This window comes from Corvus hawaiiensis, chromosome 13 (genome assembly GCF_020740725.1).
Source record: "Corvus hawaiiensis isolate bCorHaw1 chromosome 13, bCorHaw1.pri.cur, whole genome shotgun sequence".
NCBI classification, from domain to species: Eukaryota; Metazoa; Chordata; class Aves; order Passeriformes; family Corvidae; genus Corvus; species Corvus hawaiiensis.
In genome coordinates this window covers 4,678,278-4,698,332 of record NC_063225.1, presented here as the reverse complement: position 1 = coordinate 4,698,332, position 20,055 = coordinate 4,678,278, and the positions used below count along the sequence as shown (strand labels likewise).

At 42.6% G+C, this 20,055-nt stretch overlaps 1 protein-coding gene across 6 annotated transcripts in view; it reads left to right on the top strand.

The window, feature by feature from the left end:
* Positions 1–20,055, top strand: part of ARNT2 (aryl hydrocarbon receptor nuclear translocator 2) — a 98,954-nt gene that overhangs the window by 70,508 nt on the left and 8,391 nt on the right. For 5 of the 6 annotated variants that reach the window (XM_048317598.1, XM_048317597.1, XM_048317592.1 and 2 more), the window contains 6 exons: positions 2,623–2,774; positions 8,533–8,605; positions 8,763–8,886; positions 12,971–13,070; positions 15,652–15,790; positions 18,629–18,794. In XM_048317598.1, the coding sequence (XP_048173555.1) occupies positions 2,623–2,774; positions 8,533–8,605; positions 8,763–8,886; positions 12,971–13,070; positions 15,652–15,790; positions 18,629–18,794 (754 nt within the window). The remainder of the gene's footprint in view (positions 1–2,622; positions 2,775–8,532; positions 8,606–8,762; positions 8,887–12,970; positions 13,071–15,651; positions 15,791–18,628; positions 18,795–20,055) is intronic. The other variant, XM_048317594.1, reaches the window with a different exon arrangement.

The window sequence follows — 20,055 nt, the reverse complement described above, 5'->3', positions numbered from 1 at the left end:
TTTCGGCTGGTTCAGCTCCCTGAGCTGGTGCCTGATGGCGTCAGCGGTGCGGGAGCAGTGAGAACACATATGCTGTTTTTTCACTGGTGCCCAAATGATTGATTCCACTCATCTGTCCAAGAGACAGTGGCAGAGAGCTGCTGGATAATGGCCCATCAAACATCCGCCTACAGTGAATCCATCCTGGGATTGCCTGGGTCTCAGCAGGGCTGACTAATGAACATTGCAGTTAATGACTTGGGCCTCCCTGTGTTCACCGGGAGGGAGATCAGGCTGTAGGAGGCTGCCAGTGTGTCCCTGAGCTCGGCTGCTGGGGACTCCACTGTCACCACTCACTGCTAGGCATGTGCATAAGTGATTAGCTGGATCAGGGACCTTCATGATCTGCTTAAGGTCATACAGGAAGACAGCAGGAAAAAGTGCAGTTAGAAGTGAAAGTTCCTGCCCACTCAGTCTATGTCCAGTCTGTGACAATACTGTGCTGTTTCTTCAGCAGGCTATGCCTTTTTTGGTATATTTTTGTTGGGTACAGTAGCAGTGTGATTGGGGCTGTTACTCCCATCATGCAGTAAAAGACTGAAATAAACAGTTAAGTTTTGCACCAGGTGGTCTTTATTTCCAAAGAATACAAGAAAGTAGAGTTTAATCACTAGCTTTGAAAATTTTTGTGCTGGTTTGTTTGGGTGCTCTGTCTTAAGGCAGTTCAGGATTTTCCCAGCAGCAATCTCTCTGCTTTATATATTATTACAGAATTACTGTTTGCTTAATCAAGGTTTCAGGGTAATAGATCACTGCCATTTGTTTTATTATTATTAGTTTGGACTTAAAAATCTCTTAATTAAAAAGGTAACTGTGATTGTGAATAAACTCTTCTTTTTTTTATTAAAACCTGAAAACCTGACACTTCTAATTTGCTGACAGCATCAGAACCAGGCTGGTGCATAAGAGAGAAGGGAGGGAGGGTTTTGCAATTTTTGGTCAATTGCCAGTATCTATCTCAGGGCTTTACTTCCTTGGTAAGATAAATTCATTCATCAGGGTGGGAAAAATCAGGCCAGAATAAGATAGTCTCAAGGCTAAGGCCAACAAATACAGGTTAATATCAAAGGGTCCAGAATACAACTATTGGATACCCAGTAGGATACTATTCAGATTGCACACTTTTACACCAGCTCTGTGGTTTCTACCCTGGGTGTGGTAGTAAAAAATTGCTGATAAAAGAATGTCGCTCAGTAAACTCAGAAAAACCCTATAAAAGCATTAAAAAACTCCCAACAAAACCAACCGAAAGTCATTTACTTCAGGATGATTTTGAACTTTCCTGGGCTTTGCTAAAGCTTTTTGTGTCTCCTATTTGAATTGTCGTTCTATTTGCATTCTTCCCATTTAATCCTATATCCAATTGATTAATGTGAAGTGCAAACCTCTGAAGAAAACAGGATTGGAACATTTTTCTTAATCCAATTGCTTGTCAGTAAAGACAGAAAGTACATAGTGGGACTTCTACTTTTAGAGAATACGGGCTGCAGATAGCTAATAAAAAGTAAATTCCAGATGTGAAGGATTAAGAACCCACAAGATGTGGCATTTATTTGCAGTAGACCTTCCCTTTCCTTCCTTGAGGCAGCCCTGAGATAGCTTGATGGAAAAGCTGTAAAATATAAACAGAGATAGGCCAGGTAAGTGCCAGCTGAATGACTTAAACCCATGAAATTTTCCTTCTGGCATAACCCCAGATTGCTGGATGACACGTGAAATGCAGTTGCAGGGCCAGTGTGTGGAGATTGCTCTGAATGTGCTTCAGTTGGCTGCATCTTAATGCTCACTTGGTGCCCAACTGTTGACTTGAACAAAACTTCAGCTACCAAACCCAGACTTCTGAAGTCTTAGTTACAAACAAATAGGCTGTGCAAGCAAGGAATTCATAGTATTAAAATGGACAGTGGCTTATCAGTGTTCTCTCCATTCAAACACTGTCTCACTCTTTTTTTTCTTCTGAAAGCCAGAACCAAGTGTTGCTTGTTAGCAATTTCCTATCCTAGAGAGTCTTTTTATATGTTTGGGGTAGGGGGAACCTGATGGTTTCTAAAAAACCAAAACATAAACACCATTGTGTTTAAGCATTGTCCTAAAATTTGATGCTGATTTATCACATGTATTAATTGTATAGCTGGGTATCCAAGCAGAAAAGAAGTCAACCTCAAAATGGTGTTTCTTGTAGGCTTTTGTTCAGCTGCAGTGATTGGTTTATGGTTTACATACAAACATTTAAAAGATCCTCAGTTTGGTTTCTGTCAATCTCTCGATGAGTGTTTCACATTTAAACATTCTTAAAAGTTTCTGTGCTGGGATAACAGCACAACCTGATGATTGTCCTGTATTCTTTAAATAAGCAGGCTGGAAATTGGCATTTATATGACAAAGCACGAGGATTTCATTCTGAAGGAAATAGCTGTAAACATGGATAGGATTTTGCGTATTCTCTCCAAATTAAGAGTTCCTCTGCTGTGTCCTTAGCTTTCTGTAATTCAAGTTTAAAACATACCAGTTGCTGCTGTTGACTGTTCATTTGCACAGCAGGTAGCAATCTCCTGTTATTAACCTTTCCAAATGGCTTTGCAGGTGGTGAAACTGAAAGGTCAAGTCCTGTCTGTGATGTATCGTTTTCGCACCAAGAACCGGGAATGGATGTTGATCAGAACCAGCAGCTTCACGTTTCAGAATCCTTACTCGGATGAGATCGAGTACATCATCTGCACCAACACTAACGTAAAGTATGTGCCTTCCTGGGTGCTCAGCCGTGTGCTTTTGAGGGAATTGTAACCATTCTTTTCCGCTGTGAAGCACATCCCAATTTTTTAACAGGTACCTTTGTTTCTGTAACAGGGCTTTTCTGCATCAGGACATCTCCCAGTGTAGCTGTTCCTCTGTGTCGTTACCCCGTGATGCTTCCAGGACCTGGCTGTGCTGGGGGGAAACGTCACTTATCTGTTATGTCATTAAACAAGGCCATTGATCTCAATCCAGGCTACCTTGAGCTAACACAGAGCTTCCAGCAGCACAGCAGCTGTCCTGATACTGGAGGAAGGTTAGCCTGACTCCTGAGCCAGAAGAAAATTCCATGTCCATGTTCATTGTGACCATACCATTCTGTAGTTCTGGGCTCTTCTGCTTGAGCTGTGTCTACTCTTAGGACCTAATGAAGCTGGCAAAATTATTTCTTAGTAGGTTTGAGTGGGAAGGGTTCCTGATAGTTTAGGTCTGATGGAATATCCCCAAGTATGGGGGTGATCCAACTCCTTATCTTAAGAGAGAAATGAAATCATTCTGTCTTGGAATTAGTATTGTCAAAAATCTTTCATTTGGCGTCTTAGGAGGAGGTAACAGAGTGTGGTGGAGGTTCATCCCTGTGGACTGAGCAGAGATGCTTTTGGAGCCTGCTGAGTTCTCAGCCAGTAACTGCAGAAGCTAATCTGGCCTTGATTGCTTTATAGTGTGGGGTTTTTTAATAAACATTTCTTCTTTCCAATATAAACTTAATCTATTCCTAAAATTAAATCTGCTTCTGGTCTGACCAGAGATTTTTTGCGAGGTCTTCAGCTGAGAGGAAGTTATTGGGTTTGAGATCTCAGCCTGTTAGACCATATATCAGAAATGCTGAACGAGCAGTCTACTGGTGGAGGTGCCTGCTGAGAGCTCCACTGCAAAAACAAGCCCCTGGGGCTTTGGCACTGGAGTTTGGAAGTGCCTCTGGGTGTTCCTTGTCTTGCTTCTTTGGACATGGCACATACCTGGAGTGGAAGGAAGGGCTGTGCATTCACTTACATGAAACCCAGCATCACAATTGTTTTCCTCACTTTTTTCCTGCATACCCAGAAAGTTGAGCTTAAACCGAATAGTTAAGCTCATGGAAAACAGGCAATTGTGTCTTGAAATCAGACAGCTTGTCTGCACTGTGCATCAAAATAGCTATTTCCACATTTCTGCTGTCCCATAATATTTTCCCAAATAATTTGTATATGCAAAAACAGGCCTGCAAAGTATAAAACATCTTCTGAGGTTTGTCCCAGGCTGGCTTAATTGTGCTTTGTTCCCGAGAAGCCACGGATGAAAAAGTGGGGCTGGAGGCTTATGCTGTGTTGACTCTGGGAATGCTTTTTCCTGAGCCTGCACTGTACAGTTCAGCTTGGCACCACAGCACTCGCTGTGATGAGTAGGACTGTGCCAGCTCCTGGCTCTGCTTCCCTCTCTCTTGCTAGCTTTGAATAACAACCCAGAAATGCTGACCTAATATGGAAGTTGCCTGCTGCTACTTTGACAGAGGATGTTCCCTCTTTCCTGTCATGTTGAAAATGTTCTGAAATGGGCAAGATACAGCCCATTATACTCCTGCTTTTGAATAGTAGAAAGAATGCATCATTCAGACTGGTTTTGTTTTTCCCCTTATTCTCTCCCCCTTCTCAGATTTCCAAAGAGGACTTACTGTAAAGTTCCTGCCTGTTACTGAAGTTCCTGCCTGTTTTTTTTTTTTTTTCCAAGTTTGGGGTCATGTTTTGACTTCTGATTTCCAGCTGCCCTGAAGAGTTGTACGTCACGGTGTAGCTGGTGATTTCCGACTCCTCGTTAAGCTGCTGCTGGGACTGGTGGTTTGGCACCAGCCCAGGTGTGTGTGGCCATCCCTGTGTGTTCCTGGAAGGTGTTCTGGGTCCAGTGAGGTGCTTCCCATGGAGACCAGGCAGGGCTGCCTTGCTCTGCCCAGCTGAAGGCACAGAGACAGGTTTGATCTGCCCATCACTGTGGTAACCGAGGCAGCCCCATAAAATACAGGCTTGAGGCAGTTAAAAATTCAGCATGGAATTGTAAAGACAATGTAGCTGAAAAATCTAGGTTTAAATCAGTGTTTAACTTAAGATAGCCTAAAGCCACAGAACATAACACACACAGTGTGTGTCTGTTAATGGAACAGCTCAAGTTGGTCAGTGAACAGCATTTTCCCAAAAGACTGTAGAGGGCAGTGATGATTCCAGTTGTGGAGGGATTAATTGATTTTTGCTGTTATTTGTTGGCTTGGTTTGGTTGTTCTGTTTCTTTTTCTGTTTGTTTCTTTTTCTTTTTTCCTTTTTTTTTAAATAAAGATACTTCTTTGGAGCTTCACACAGTCAAATGTCCAAACTTGCCTTTGGTACAGAAGGATGAGGAAACATTAGGTTCAAATGTTCACTTAGTTCTTTGCAAAAAAAAAAGAAAGAAAGAAAAGAAAACTTTTCTCAGTTTCACTTGGGTGTAGTCATCCAAGAGAAACTTCCTGGAGAAATGAACCATTTAACTTTTTGCATTTGTGCTGTGTTCAGCTGAAGAGTCCCCTGTTTGACCACGTCTTCCTGTGTAGTTGGGACTGTTTGATTTCCAAAGAGAAAAAATAATTGTTATCAGCATTTATTTAATATACAGATAGAACAGTGTTTGAATATGATAATGCCGTGGTGGCAGATTATATAAGGGTCTTTTATATAGATATATTTATTTATTTATTTATTTATATGTATATACATCAAAATAAAGAAGAGACATAGTTTTATGACCTTAGTGGAATATCTGATCTTTCATTTTCGGAAGCCCCAAATCCTGCACTGCACTGTATGAATTTATGAATCCTGTGGTTGTCCTGAGTCTTGAGACTTTCTGTGTCGGAGTGAGCTGGCACAGGTCACTGCTGGAAGCAGCCTGCTGGATGAATCAGCCTCTGGGAGAGATGCTTTCTGGTCTGGATTCTCGTGGGCCAAAATACTAAAGAGATCAACTATCCTGATGAAATTCCAGTTGGTGGTAGTGGTGGTAAAGACTTTCTCATGCTCTCGTGCCATCTGTGGTCTGTCTGATACTGGTGTTAGACAGACCCTTTCACAGGAGTGAGTTGAAGCTCTAGGCTAATAGAGGGAGATACTGAGAATTTCTGAAAGAGGATTTTACAACCACAGCCCCAAGGCTTTTACTACTCTGCTTTTGTCCAAATCAGCCACAGGAAGCACGTGTGCCTGTATTACATAAAAATAGCTTGGTAGGGATGCAGTAGTGTTGTTTATCTCCCACCAAAGAGCCTGTTAATTTTAAAGTTCAAATTGTTTTTCTTTACTCTGATGCTTGAAAAGGGAACCAGTGACTTCATAGAGAGGGCTTAACATCATCTCGAATGTAAAAAGAACTTGCACAATATCTTCCTTTTTCCTCCATGTGTATTTACTAAAGTAAATTTGAAGTAACTATCAAAGCCTTCTGATTTACTGAACCATTCCTTGTCCAAGCCAGGGGCTTTTCCAGTTTCATATTTACCTGTGAGTGAGTTACTGCAGAATCCTCTGTTGACCCAGACAATGCCTCACTTGCTGTGTTGGCTATCCTGTATAGCCAAAAAATTTTTCATTTACTCCTTGAACCCCTGAAACTGAAATTGAAACCAAGGACAATTTTTGGGTTCAAAGTCAGAAGGCACTTTGAGTTTTGCCCCAAACTGGTAATAATCCCTTGTTCTGTTTCATTTTTACTGTCCAGCAGTTGGGTGACTGAAGGGACCTGCCTGTGTTGGCTGTCAGAAGGGCAGGGTCTGAAGCAGCCACAGCAGCAGCACTGAGCTCTCCCTGGTTGGCTGCTCCATGACTTGCTGCACATTTCCTTTCAGGTTTCAAGCACCATTTAAACTATTTATACAGCAGCAGCCAACAACAACAGAAGATGCTATCCTGGCTTTGCATTTCAGTCTTAATTAAGTGCAGCATAGCTTGCACAGAGTTCAGTAAAGATACATGCAACTATGTGGTTTTTATAGGAAGTGGATTTGGGGAGGTTGTTCCCAAAGTTCAGTGCTGTTAACACAATGTGGTGTTTATATTGTACTGCAGCTTAATGAGTATTAGAGATGAAAGATAGAGAAGGGTGAAGGAGCACTAAGTTAGAGAAGTGCCTACAAAACAAATAAGGAGTGAGTGTGCTGTTTGGTTTGGCTCATTTGTATGTATATGGCTGAATCAAGAAAACATTCTTTATAGGGAACAGAGGAGACCTAATGTGCTGTTTATTGACACACGCACCGAGTCGGTGGTAATAAAAACAAATGAAACAGTGTAATTAGCTTTCACGTTAACAACGGGATTTAATGAGTGTTTATTGTCCACGGGGTGGTATTTAGAAACTTCCCCATAGATTCCCCAGGATTAAATTGCCTCCCGTAGTTCTGTTGGAAAAGTATGCATTTTATGCTTGTGAACAAAGAATGTCTTTGCATTCCAGATGTAATTTTTAGGAATTTTCTGTTAGCTAAAATAATAGGGAAAATCCATGGCTCTCTAATGACCTGGAGGACTGCCTTTTTTTGCATGTTACTGCTAGGACAAAAGAGATTCCTTGTGTTATGTGTTCTCACACTGTAAGGCTTGCAGAAGGCTTTTGGCCACTTACTCCGACCTGCTGTGTGTTGCAGATCACAGATTTGTGCCATGAAGCATAGTAACTGACCAAAGTGTCTTCTGGAATAGATTCAAGGGATGGCAAAATCCATTACTTACTTCCCTAACTTGTTTGAGTGATTCCTCACGTTTCCATCAGTTTGTGTCTAATTCGTCATTTGACTTCGTCTGCAAATTTGTCTCTCAATCCCTTGGCATTTGAATCTATTTCAAAATTTAAAAGAAGATTTGGATGAAGATCTAAAATTTAAGCCTGTGGCTAAAAATATATTGCAATTTTCCAGAGTTTCAAATCCACAATCTTGCTGTTTTGCAAAATCTCATCTATTCCTGGCTGTCCAAGTATCATGTCTCTCTGGGGGAAGATGCACACAGTGTGTCATTCCCATTTTTTGGGGTGATTTGTCCTCCAGAAGGAGGCCAGAAACATACACAAACTGTGAGCAATGTCAAGGATCATTTACAAGTATCAAATCCAAGTATTTTGTCAGTTCAATCTTATCCTAATCTCTGAGCTCTAGCATGACTGGAGGGGTTTATATGTTCTTTGCTAATTGAGCTGAGTGTTCTACCTGTGCATCTCCAGGCCAGAAGGTTTCTTGCTTGTTGTGACCAAGCAGCAGAAAGCAACTGTTAATGGGAGGTGCAAAACATCTGGATAACCTTCCAGCTGCTGAGGTGTTCTGTCATTAGGCATCTTCCTGGAGAGCAAGCTTACTGTTTCCTTCAGCAGAATCAGAGAGGGGGTCTGGTGTGTTCGACGTTAACACGAGGAAGACGATGAATGAAGAATAGTGAATTTAAAAATCCTTTCTCAAGAGATTGTGTGCCATCCTCCATTACCCACGTACATTTCTGTGCTCTCACAGCAAAATTCTTCCTGTGCCCTTTTGCTTTCTGTGGTGCAGGTTTTCTCAGTGAGGAAGCTGTAAAACCAGATGGATCTCACAGGAAAGGATTTAGTAAATCATCTGAGAGACGTTTCACTGGGATTGTAAAATAGGGGACTGTGACTATTCCTTTTTGTATCTTAATTGGTTTTTGTAAGAAAGTCACTTTGTCTCCCTTGCAGACAACTTCAGCAACAGCAAGCAGAACTTGAAGTACATCAAAGAGATGGGCTGTCATCCTATGACTTATCTCAGGTGAAATTTCTCAGATTTTTCTCTTTGTGCCTCTGATCATTTGAAATGTAAAACAATAGCAGATTTCAGCCATACTGAAAGTACATTGTGACTCCCCCTGAATTCCTTTTAGTCAAATACAGTAGAGGGAATTACCTTCCTCTGTGTATCTCAACAGGTGCCTGTTCCAAGTATACCAGCTAATGTTCACGAGGGTGGAAAGTCTGTGGAAAAGCCTGATGCTATCTTCTCCCAAGAGAGAGATCCTAGATTTGCTGAGATGTTTGCTGGAATAACTGCTTGTAAGTGAATGTCCTTGATGTTTAATTTTTAATACTGTGTTAAGCTTGGTTACATGATGTAGAGCACAGCTTCAAGAGACTGAAGAGAAACTGCAACATGGCAGGGAATTTTCTAAGCAGCATCAGTCTTTGGGACATTTCCTAGGATCTGTCATTAGTTGGTGCTTCCCCTAAAGATGATAGCAGCAAATTAAAGGAGGGAAGGATGGCTTTTGTGTCATCAGGGCCACCTGGTTTTGTTTCTCTTTTCGCTTCACAGGGACACCTTAGGCACTGCTCTTAGATATTAAATATACTGAGCAGAACTTTCCATTTCTAAGTGTGTATATTTGACTTCTTAAACAGGATATATAAATTTATTTCTCTAAATAGGGATGTATTTCTCTAAATAGGGACAAGAAACTTACCATATAGTCTTAAGATAGGCTGCAGGTTTTTATCAAATCACCAGCTTTTGTATCAGTGCTTTCAGGGGCATATGGTGCCTTGAAGTGTCATAATATACTTGTTGTCTGGTCAGTTGAGGCACCTCCAGTCATGTTACCTGGTTGTGAGGAGTCCCTACTCTTTTTCCCACAACTTTTGAACTTGTTAGCAAGTTCTACTAAGAGAGATAGGAGTCTCAGGAACAGTATGTTGTTCTATATTCCTTGGAAATTACTGTGAGGACAGAGTCCTCAATAATGCCCTCACCAAAGGATTTCCCAGCCCTGTTCTAAGAAGAAACAGCCAGCTTGACAGCCATTGCCAGTCAGACAGATGGAGCTGTCTCAAAGTAGCCCCAGCCTGTGCTGCCTGTTGTCCTAACAGACAGAAATCACTAAGGCTGGCAGCTGAAGGGATCATCTGAAATATATCTGTAGGAAACCAGGCTCATTAATTCCACTGCTTGTGGAAGAATTCATTGATTGTTTATTGTTCTTAACTGTCCTCACTGAAAAAGAGGAATTTTTACATTTGTTTTAAATAAATCAATGTGCAAGTGTCATGCAGTGCAGGGAGGAAACAACCCACAGGGTTTGACTCCAGGGGTGTTGGAAAGTGACCTCGCTCCATTGGTTTCTTATGTCTGGATTGGCTTTTTCAAATGGAGAGAAGACATTGTAACTGCAATATATACTTGATATTCTGTCCTCCTGTTGCTAGGACTTCTCTGCTGTTCCTGTTCATCCTTGTCTGTTTAACAGTGGAGTCAATAGCTGAGGCCATAAAAGGGGTCCATTAGAAGGTAGCAGGACTCCAACCCTAAACACCAGAATATGTTTTTCCAAGCAAGAACATCTTGCTTTTTGGCTGCCTTATTGGCTCTTTTTCAGGCAGCTCTCAGCTGTTTGTGGGGAGGGGTTAAGGTTAAGGGTGTCACAAGCTGTGAGGTAGCTGGGAGGTTATGTTCCTGGAAATGCCATTTCTCTTTTCATTCTTATCAATTTACAGGCTGTGCTTTTTTTGGGACGTTCTCCCTCTCTGAATTTCTCATGGGAGCTGTGATCAAGGTCTCCTCTGAATGATAAAGGATGGTTCACGGTCAGGGATGAGATACCCTGTCCAAAACCAATATTGACAAGACTGCATGCTGCCTGCCAGACATTTGCATTATGTTGATACCTGATCTCATTCTGTAAGAACATGGGCTAACACGGGGAGATTGCTGCCATAATTGCATGTAGTGGCCACACATAATTAAAACCCTAAAAGCTGGGAGAGGAAGCCTGGCTTTACTGATTCATGCAAGTGCTTTGAAGCACAGGATGATGCAGTTCATAGAGAGGGATTCAGTCAAGGGGCAGAAATGTTGGAAATACTGGTCCTGCTGGGAGAAGGGACATCACTGACCAGTACAGTGGTAGAGTTTAAAGAGAAACAAGTAGAACATACCAAAGAAAAAAAAAAAATTCAGTGCTGTACCAAAGGTGAGAGCAGAGGATTGTGTGTAAAATGCTGAGTAGGAATACAGCTGGGAGAGATGTGGGCCGGATTCAGAGGTATTCAGGGTAAAGAGCATTCAGGGTAACTCAGGAAGGAGAATTAGCTGCTTGCTATTAGTTTAGCTGTTCACTTTGTCTTGGCCTCATCCTGTGGCACAGACCCTGGTAGCTGCCATGGCAACTCTGCTGCACTTGAGGAATTCCAGTTCATTTGGGGCACTCTCAATTTCTCTGGTGAGTTGTTGTCAAATATCTAAAGCACCCACAGGATTTTGGCTCAGTCTCTTCCAACCCTGAGAGTTTGGTGTCCCTGCAAAGGGTGGACTTAGAAAATGGGACATCTCATGCAAGAATGACATTACTGCAGAAAAAGACAGATTCATCTGTCCTTCTTCTCAGAGCTATCCCAACCCATTCTCAGTTCTTCCTACTATATATACAACCTTCTCTAGGTTTGTGCCCATTTCTCCCTGTTGTTTTTTTTTTAATACAAGAGCACAGTTTTGCAGCCCAGCCTTGGTTTCTGTGCTGGCCAGTAGGTAGCCAGGGAGGAATTTCTACAAATTTCTGCATTACAAAGGACAAGCAATGACAGCTTGCATCAGTGGCATCCACAAGCCCTCCCCGAGGCTCCTCTGAGGGAATTTGAGGTGACTTTTTTCTTTTGGGAGGCAGGCTTAGATTCTTGTTAGGAACATAATGTAAGAACAACTTAGGTAACAGAGAAGAGCTGGTGTGTGTTGGAGGCCCTTGGTGAGTCACGCTCAGGAGGTCTCTAAAAGCTAGGGAAAGCTAAAAAAATTTTAAACACCTAAAAAATACTTCTGTTACATATGAGTTGAGTGGGCCTTTTGTCCAAGAGAGCATCTTGTGAAATGAGTGGGAATCTGAAAAGAGCAAAGGGGAAAATGAGGAGGCAGACTTGATTTCTAGGCCTGTCAGGTACATAGCAACACATGGTTGCAAAACCATCAGTGAGTTGCAGGGTGTTTTGCACTTGGAGGGGAGATGGAGAAAGTGAATAAAGGGTGATGTAAATTATTTTAAGAAAACTAATAGTGAGATTTCCCTGGGCTTTGGAATAATCCAGTGCCAGAAAATTAAATTAAGGTGCTGTTCACCCAATCTTGTTTCATTCAATCAGAGATTGATCTCCAGTTGCCACATTAAGGGTAGACTATAAAAGTTAATGCCATTTCTTTGTGCATGTTACTCACTATACTCCTTTGTCTTCCACCCCTCTGGGGTGCTTCCATCCTGTTTCATGGCTCCCCATCCTATTTCATGGCTCCCCCAAGCCACAAAAGGACAGCACATTCCACGAGAGACTTGTGTTTTGCCTTGCCACAGCTCAGGTATGCAGGTCTTGTGACACTCAGAGGCAGAGTGCCTCCAGCCACCTGTGGGGCTGCGATGCAGGTGGGGCTGCAGGTTGTCACCCCAAGATGAGCAGGCAGTGCCACCAGGCTGCCAGGGAGGTGGGTGCTGCTTGGGCTGTCCCGAGGGAAGAAGATCAGCAGCTGGTTAGGAGAGAGCTCTTGGACACCCTTCCTTGGGTTCTCTAACCCAGTGGGGTGTCAGTCTGTGGTAACAGCAGTGAGGCTGGAGGGCTTTTCCTGGTGCCAGAAATGTGCCCTCACCTGAGCCACGGAGGTGCACGTGCATCACACCTTTCTCAGACCAGGCTTGTTTCATGTGCCATCCCTCCATCCCCCTGGGCAGACGCTCACACCTTTCTTCCAGAAAAGCTTTGTTGCCCTTTCCACTCTGTGGCTGGGGGCCATGCACCACTCACTCCCCACTCTGGCCAGAGTTGTGCTCTGTCCAGTTAGGAGCAGCTTCCAGCAGGTCTGGGCTGTGTGGCCAGAGGGCACAAGCAGCGCAGCGTTCCATGCAAACAATGGCATTAACGAGGCACAGCCTGTGAGGAGGGTATAGAGGAGACACAAACCAGCTGTGCCTCTGGTTTCACACTGAATTGTCATACAGCCCTTTTGTGTCATTGCTAATGTGTTCCACAGGGCTTCTTCATGGAGCTTGAAGAAGGAAAGAAAACTTCCTGCTGCATATATACACTGCGATTGTCTTTAAATAATTTTTTCTTCATTATCTCCTCCCCTAAATAAATTCTTTTTCTGTAATTTGTTTTTCTCTTGTAGCAGATAAAAAAATGATGGCCTCTGCATCCACAGCTGGAAACCAGCAGCTTTACTCACAGGGAAGCCCATTTCAGCCAGGACACTCAGGAAAGACTTTCAGGTATTTAGTCCAGATCCTGAGTGTATCAGTTTCTGTCTGAGAGTGGGGGACTGTCCCCCTTCAGTGTGGTGGAAACAAAACCAACCCAAGGTGCAAGAGCTTTCTTTACATGAATGAATTTTACTCTGTGTACACTTCACTGCTGCAGGTATCTTATCACTTACTCTGGGCTTACAAGCTGAGATGATTTGGGTATCTCTCTTAAAAATATTGTCTGGTAAGTAGGTATTTCTTGCTGTGATAATGTAATTGGAAAAAAGCTAAGAAGCATCAACAAATCCTGAAGGGAAATAACTCTTGAGAGGTGACAGGGTCAGAGATCTGAGGAACATTCAGCCAACCTAGGAAGGTGCAAAGATTTGCTTTGCACTCACAGCTGTCACTGCTCCTGCAGGCTGCCTTGAAGGGCATTGATGTGGGTACCTCATCAAAGGGAACAGAGGGATGCTGCATCCATAGTCCTGGGTGAGGACTGGGACAGAGGCATGAATGCTTTTCTAAGGCAGCTTCCAAATACACATAAGGTGGTGGTCTGGCATGTTCCAAGGCTTTTTTGAATTACTGTGTGTGTCACTGCCTACCAGCTGGCAGTACAGGTTTGCCTAATCTGAAGTTTGTCTTCGTTTCTGGTCGCTTCTGGAGAGTGTGATAACAGCAACTGTACTTACCTTAGTGCCTTGCGATACCACCACTGTCTTACTGGAGTTTCATTCTCCTGTTCAGACCAGCCAAGGCTGTGAAAGTGAGGGAACAGCCATTCAGAGCCTCTCAGTTCCAGGAACTGGAAAACATTGGCAAACACTGACTTTGTTTAAACCAATGTGCTCTTAAAGTTGTAATTGCTAATAATCTCAGTGGGGAGAAGTAAGATCCATGTGAGTGTGTTTTGTCAAATTAGAGCCAAGTATAACTTGGGGAGATGACAGTAAATTAAAATGTCTTTTAATTGGCTGTTGTGTACTACTGGGTGGCTGACTTGCCATCGTGGGGTTTGGTGTGTGTTCTGTTCGTTTCCTGTGTGAATTCCTGATGTTTAACTATAGCTTTTTTCCTAATGCTATTCTGTTACATCAAGTAATGGCTTGCATTTCTGCCAGCACTTCCACTCTCAATGAACTGGCCCCTTTGAATAATCTCCAGCCTGGCCCGTGCAGTCACTGAGCCTGGGCAGTCTCTAGGCACTATTCTGCAGAATCCTGCTCTCAAAGTACGTGTTCCTTATACAGTCCAAGCTCCTTAGATGATGGGACTTACCAGTCCAGCTGAGAAGATGTTGGCAGTAGGGCCAGCCCTCCCCTGCAGCTGCTGTGTGCTCCAGCCAGATTTAGATGGACTTTCTGGTCTACGTTTCCCTCTTTGGAGACTCTGTGATAGTAAAAAAATAAAAATAAAATAAATTTTTAAAAAATTAGAAAAACTCTGCAAAGAATTTCTGAACATACACTTTGCTTTTAGGCAGCCTAAGAAATCCAGAATAACAACTCCAATATTCAAATGCCTGCCACGTTTTGCTTACACTCTGGGAGGGATTCTGTCAGCCTTCTCCGAGGATTCAGATTCCTGCTTTCTCTCTGTTCAGCCTTGTTTACTTCCTTTCCCCAATCTGCTCTCTTCTTTCTGTGTAAGATTGTGAAAATAAACAATAGGGAAGGGATTGGAGAAAAGAACAAGCTGTTTCAGTGGATGCACAAAAGTGGTTTTGTGTACTGTCTTCATTTTTATTCATCTATATATGACATGTAAAAAGTATGGTTTTATGTATAAAAGTACAGTCACAATGTGTGGTTGTGTAGATTCTGTTGCTCAAGACTTCCATGAGAATAAAATAGTGATGTGGAGCTGTTCCTTCATAAATTTTTTCTTATAATTAGGAATTTCTGGGTATTTCTCTCTAGTGAAATTCAGTAATTAGGAAACAGCTAACATATAAAAAAGTTCCTTAAAAACATTATTTTTTTATTATTATTAGTGTTCTAAAGTTACTACATGAGTTTAACTTCCTGTCTTGATTATTCTTTTGTCTGGGTATATAACTGCCTGTTCTTCTTCAGCATCAGTTGGTGAAAAAAGGAATTAAAAGCCCTTCTTTTTAATATGTAGCACATACTTCATTTCCCAGGCAGGAAACAAATAAGGAAGTGCTTATAAGTATCATCTTTTGTGCCCATCTTCATTTAAAATGGCATTTAAGCAAATGCTTAAATACTGTTGACTTTAGGCACAAATTTATGATGAAGTACCTGCTCAAATACTCTCTGCAAGCAGGATTTTTAATGCATTAAATGTTAAACTGGTGTGGGGCTAAGTGTGCACACACTGTGTGTGAGACTTTTTATTCTTAGAAGCCCTTTCGAAGAGATTACTGAAGTCTAAATCAAAGTAATTTTGCCTGCTGTGTCTATTAGAACTGACATTTTAGAATGCCAATATGTTTCATAGTTTTGTAATGGTTTCAGTCATTTTTTCATCAGGATAGAGCGAATAATTCGTTTTTATGTATCATCGCTATTTCTGTATCTGGGATTTGTGCCTTGAGAATACGCCCTACGAATGAGGCTCTGTCTGTGTTCTGAACCCTTAGTTCCTCTGTGGTGCACGTGCCTGGTGTCAACGACATCCAGTCTTCCTCCTCAACAGGCCAGAACCTGACACAGATATCCCGGCAGCTCAACCAGAGCCAGGTGGCCTGGACAGGAAATCGCCCACCATTTCCAGGACAGGTACTGGTTTCAAGTGCTTTATTTTCATGGTCATTAAAGATTTGCATTTTCTGTGCTTTTTACAGAAGTGTTCGTAAACCCATTTATAATGTCAGTGTAATTAATTTGTGGTTGGGGTGGAGCTGGTCTCTCGCTTCTGTTCCTTGGCGGGGTGAGCAGCTGCCCCACGTGCAGCCACATTTGGTTTGGGATGGTGTTCATTGAGGTGGCAGCTGCTGCACTGACCCAAACCCCAGTGCAAGGTCTTGTCCTGCATTTGTTTTATGTGTGCACTGGATAAAGGAAAAAAGGACAAATCTTCTGCTTTAGTATTAAGCCTGTGAATTAAATCTTTCTTGGAGCAGCATCTTGCACCCGGCAATGTTACCCACTGTTATCAGGGTGGGCAGAAGGGGCACATACAAATCCAGGCATGGATTCAGAGCAGAGGCTGCTCAGCCTGTTGCCCCTCTGTTAGCACTGCCCAGTGTAGCTCACACTGTTGTGTGCTGGAGGAAACAGCACGTACCTCCATCAGATGCGCTGTGCTTGTCAGTGTTAGCCCAGAAATCATTTCTTGTTCTGTGTAACAATTTAAAAAATGCTTTGAAATGCTATTAAAAGACAAATAATATGAAATAATCAAGCTTGATCTTAATAATGCTGCTCTTAATCACTCCTGAGTTCCCATTGTTTGGCAGGCCAGAATGGCATATTGGGGTGGTCACTAAATAATGTTTCAGTAACTGAAGTGTTTCCACATTAATCACTGATTATTCCCAGCCCTCAGTGTGTGTCATGGTTATCTGTCACACCTGGTTAATCAAATCCAGTCATAACATTAACTCGTTTCTTTAAATCATATGGAAGGTGCTGAAAATGACTAAAACAAATTACTCATCCCTCTTACTGCACAAATTCTGTCCAAGTCAACTGAGTTTGTATATGAGTGTAAGGAAATTGGAATTCATTCATCCATCTTAAATAAAGTAAAATAGAGTTAGGCCTTGCAGAAGTGACATGCAGAGCGCCCACTGCCATTGTGGAACCTTCAGAAATGTACAATTTCTTAGCTTGGAACTGAAGATTTAATAGCATCTTCCACGTTATATGCCTATTGGGATCTGTTTTCCTCCCCCAGCTCCCCTGCATTTGCCCAAAAATTGTGGAGTCGTTAAATTTGGAAAAGACCTTTATGATCACCCAGTCCAACCATTAACCCACTGCTGCCAATTCCACCACTAACCCACATCCCCACGTGCCACATCTGCACATCCTTTAAACACCTCCAGGGATGGTGACTCAATCTCTTCCCTGGGCAGCCTCTTCCTGTTCTCGACAACCCTTTTGGTGAAGGAATTTTTCCTGCTAAGAAATGATGGGAAGTGGCTCAGTGAGCACTTCTGCCAGCTCCCTCAGTGCCCTTGGGTGGACCCTGCCCAACCCATGCACTTGTGTGTGTCTGAGTGTGTGGATACAAAAGTGCTGCTAGCAAGGATTTTCTTGCTATTTTCTAAGTCCATGAGAGACTTTTCTCTCTCACAGAAGAGGCAGCAGAGTTATGTAAACGACCAAACACCTGCAGCCTTGAAAAGTCTTGTTTATGGTACAGTAGAAAAATATTTTGACAATGGATGTCTTAGGATTTTGGCCAATCACCCCCAAGGGGTGGCTGATCCTTTGTCCAATTAGATTATGAAGAAAAAAGTCTATAAAAGAGTTTGTAAAATAATTAAATCAATCAATCTTGCTGCACAGTTCCTGCCTGCTGGATCTTCTCTCCTCCTCCTCCCTACAGCTGTGGGACACGGTGATATACCCTAGGGCCCAGGCCTGCGGTAATATGAGTGGTGTAGCAGGTCACTGACCTTTTCCCCTTGGATTGTGGGGGCTTCGTTCTATCCCTCTCTTCCAGGGAAAACCAGCTTCATTTGCATGCACTGATTGCCAGTAACAGTGCACATCATTACAGGCATCCAGAGATGTAATCACTTTTAATTTCTGTTTGTGGGATTGGTTAGTGAGTTTTTCTTGGGACTGCTGGACTTACTCATAATGTGGGAAATGGTTTATAAGCAGATTCTGTCTGTGCGTTAGCACATGACTTGGGATGGAACACTTCACTCCCTTTAGTCTCAAGCTGTACATGTCTCAAAGCAGCCTCTGCAGTGTTTCATCATTTGTATAACATTCTGGAAGATCCTGTGACAGAGCCATTATGTAGGTGAAATGACAGCAAGCTGGATTTTAGTACCTTTGAATTAACTCAGCTGCCCAATTAAAGCAATGTTAGACTGTTTCTTCTCTTCTACCAGGACTTGGTGATTCACCCTTCCAGGCCTTTTGCAAAGCAAAATAACTGCTGCCTGTATTTCATAGGCAGGAAGAGAAAGCAGCTCATTAGTTTTGAAACTTCTTTGGCCATTTAGTCCCAAGCACTGGATACTCTGGTCATGTAAGACCTGCATGTGTCCTGCTAGACATTCAGGTAACTGATTTTACTGTGGCACTGCAAAATCAATACACCTGGAAAATAAGGATGAATTCCTCATACCTGTTCTGTTTGAGATTAATCCTCATAACAGTGGTGAAGGAAATCCTGGTGTTCCAAGTACCTCTGATAGAGTACATGTGAGCTAATCAGCAGGAGAGCTGTAAATGTTGGTTTATAGTCTGTTGTATTCCTTCTGCAGCAGTAAGCTGGCTTGGACAGAAATGAAATATGGCTGAGAGAGGAAAAACATGCCTGCTGGCATCCACAGAGTTTATTTAGTCTTTGCTTTATGTTGTAAAAGGTGATTCTGCTGTGCTGTTCCTCAACAATAAAACTTTTTCCTTCTTCTACCCTTTACTCTGCAGCAAATTCCATCTCAGTCTGGCAAGGCTCAGTCGTCTCCCTTTGGCATTGGAACAAGTCACACCTACCCAGCTGATCCATCATCCTACAGCCCCCTGTCCAGCCCAGCCACCTCTTCTCCAAGTGGGAATGCCTACTCCAGCTTAGCAAACCGAAGTGCAGGCTTTGGTAAGTTTTAAACGGTGTGACACAGAAATGCTCATAAAAACGAAACTCTTCAGCATTAACTCCATTAAAAATCCTCCAGCAGGTTCTTTTGGTGGGTCGGGTGGGAAACCCAGGTAGTGAAAGGGTTTTGCTTTCTGCTGCTGAGTAGAGAGGACAGAGCTGACCTGTTCCCTCCACGCTGCATCTCCCCCACATCCAATACACTTCAGAATATTGTGTCATTTTGTGGTATGAGGGAATTTTTTTATGTTTTCCCAGTAAATGGTGTCCTGAAAGATTCAGAAGTTGCTCGTATCACTAGTAACCATCCTCCCAAATTGTGGTCAGCTTCTTCAATTTCTTTCTACTTCTCAGGATAACACTTAAAAGGCACAAATTTGCATTTTTTTCGGTTTTTGTCTTCTTTTTCATGGTGATGTCCTCTTGCACAGAGATTGCGTGTTGGTGTTTGGCTGGAAACGGGATTTATTTTGTACCCCCACTGCTACTAACCTATTCAGAGTAGGTGCCAGATTTTGAAATGGTTTTCTTTTCCTATTATGTGCTAATTTAGTGGCTTTCAGACCGTGACCCAGTAGGTGACCCCTTGGTAAGTTTTCTGCACTCCACCAGAATAGTAATATTCGAGAGCAAAAAATTTAATGGATTCCATGAAAAATGTCACTGGCTGATGATAATGTGCAATTCCAAAAAGCACAGGTAGCAGTGTGCTAATGTGTGGTGTTTCCTCCTGTCCCTGGGGAGCAGATCTGGCACAAACCTGTTGCAGATGGGCCCTGCTGGTGCCTAGAAAAAGGGCATTGAGATGGAATTCTTCCCACACAGCTTATTCCTGCCTCCATTTCCATTTGCACCAGGCATTGTACATTTGTTTATGAGACAGCCTTGTATTTCAGGCTTAAGCTACTTGGCAAGAACCCTTTCACTTAATGAGAAACATCTCCTGACCTACATCAGTTTGGGTGCTATTAATAACACAGCCCTCACGGAGACGAATGGCTTCGACCGCCGGCTGGCAGGAGCTGTTCTGCTGAAAAGAAGCATCATTTGTTTCCCTCAGTTAATTTCAAAGTGTTGTTCTGAGGGGGAAAAAAATCCAAAACAAACTTGCAGCTTTCTTTTATGGCGTAGCTTAGATGAATTGTATTTTGGCCCTTAAAATGTCTGCAGGGTTTTTGAGTCAGCTGAATTACTGGTTGTGGTAATGTCAGTAAGGGAAGAACTGTAGTCATCTACTTCGGATGTGATAGAAGTGCATCAC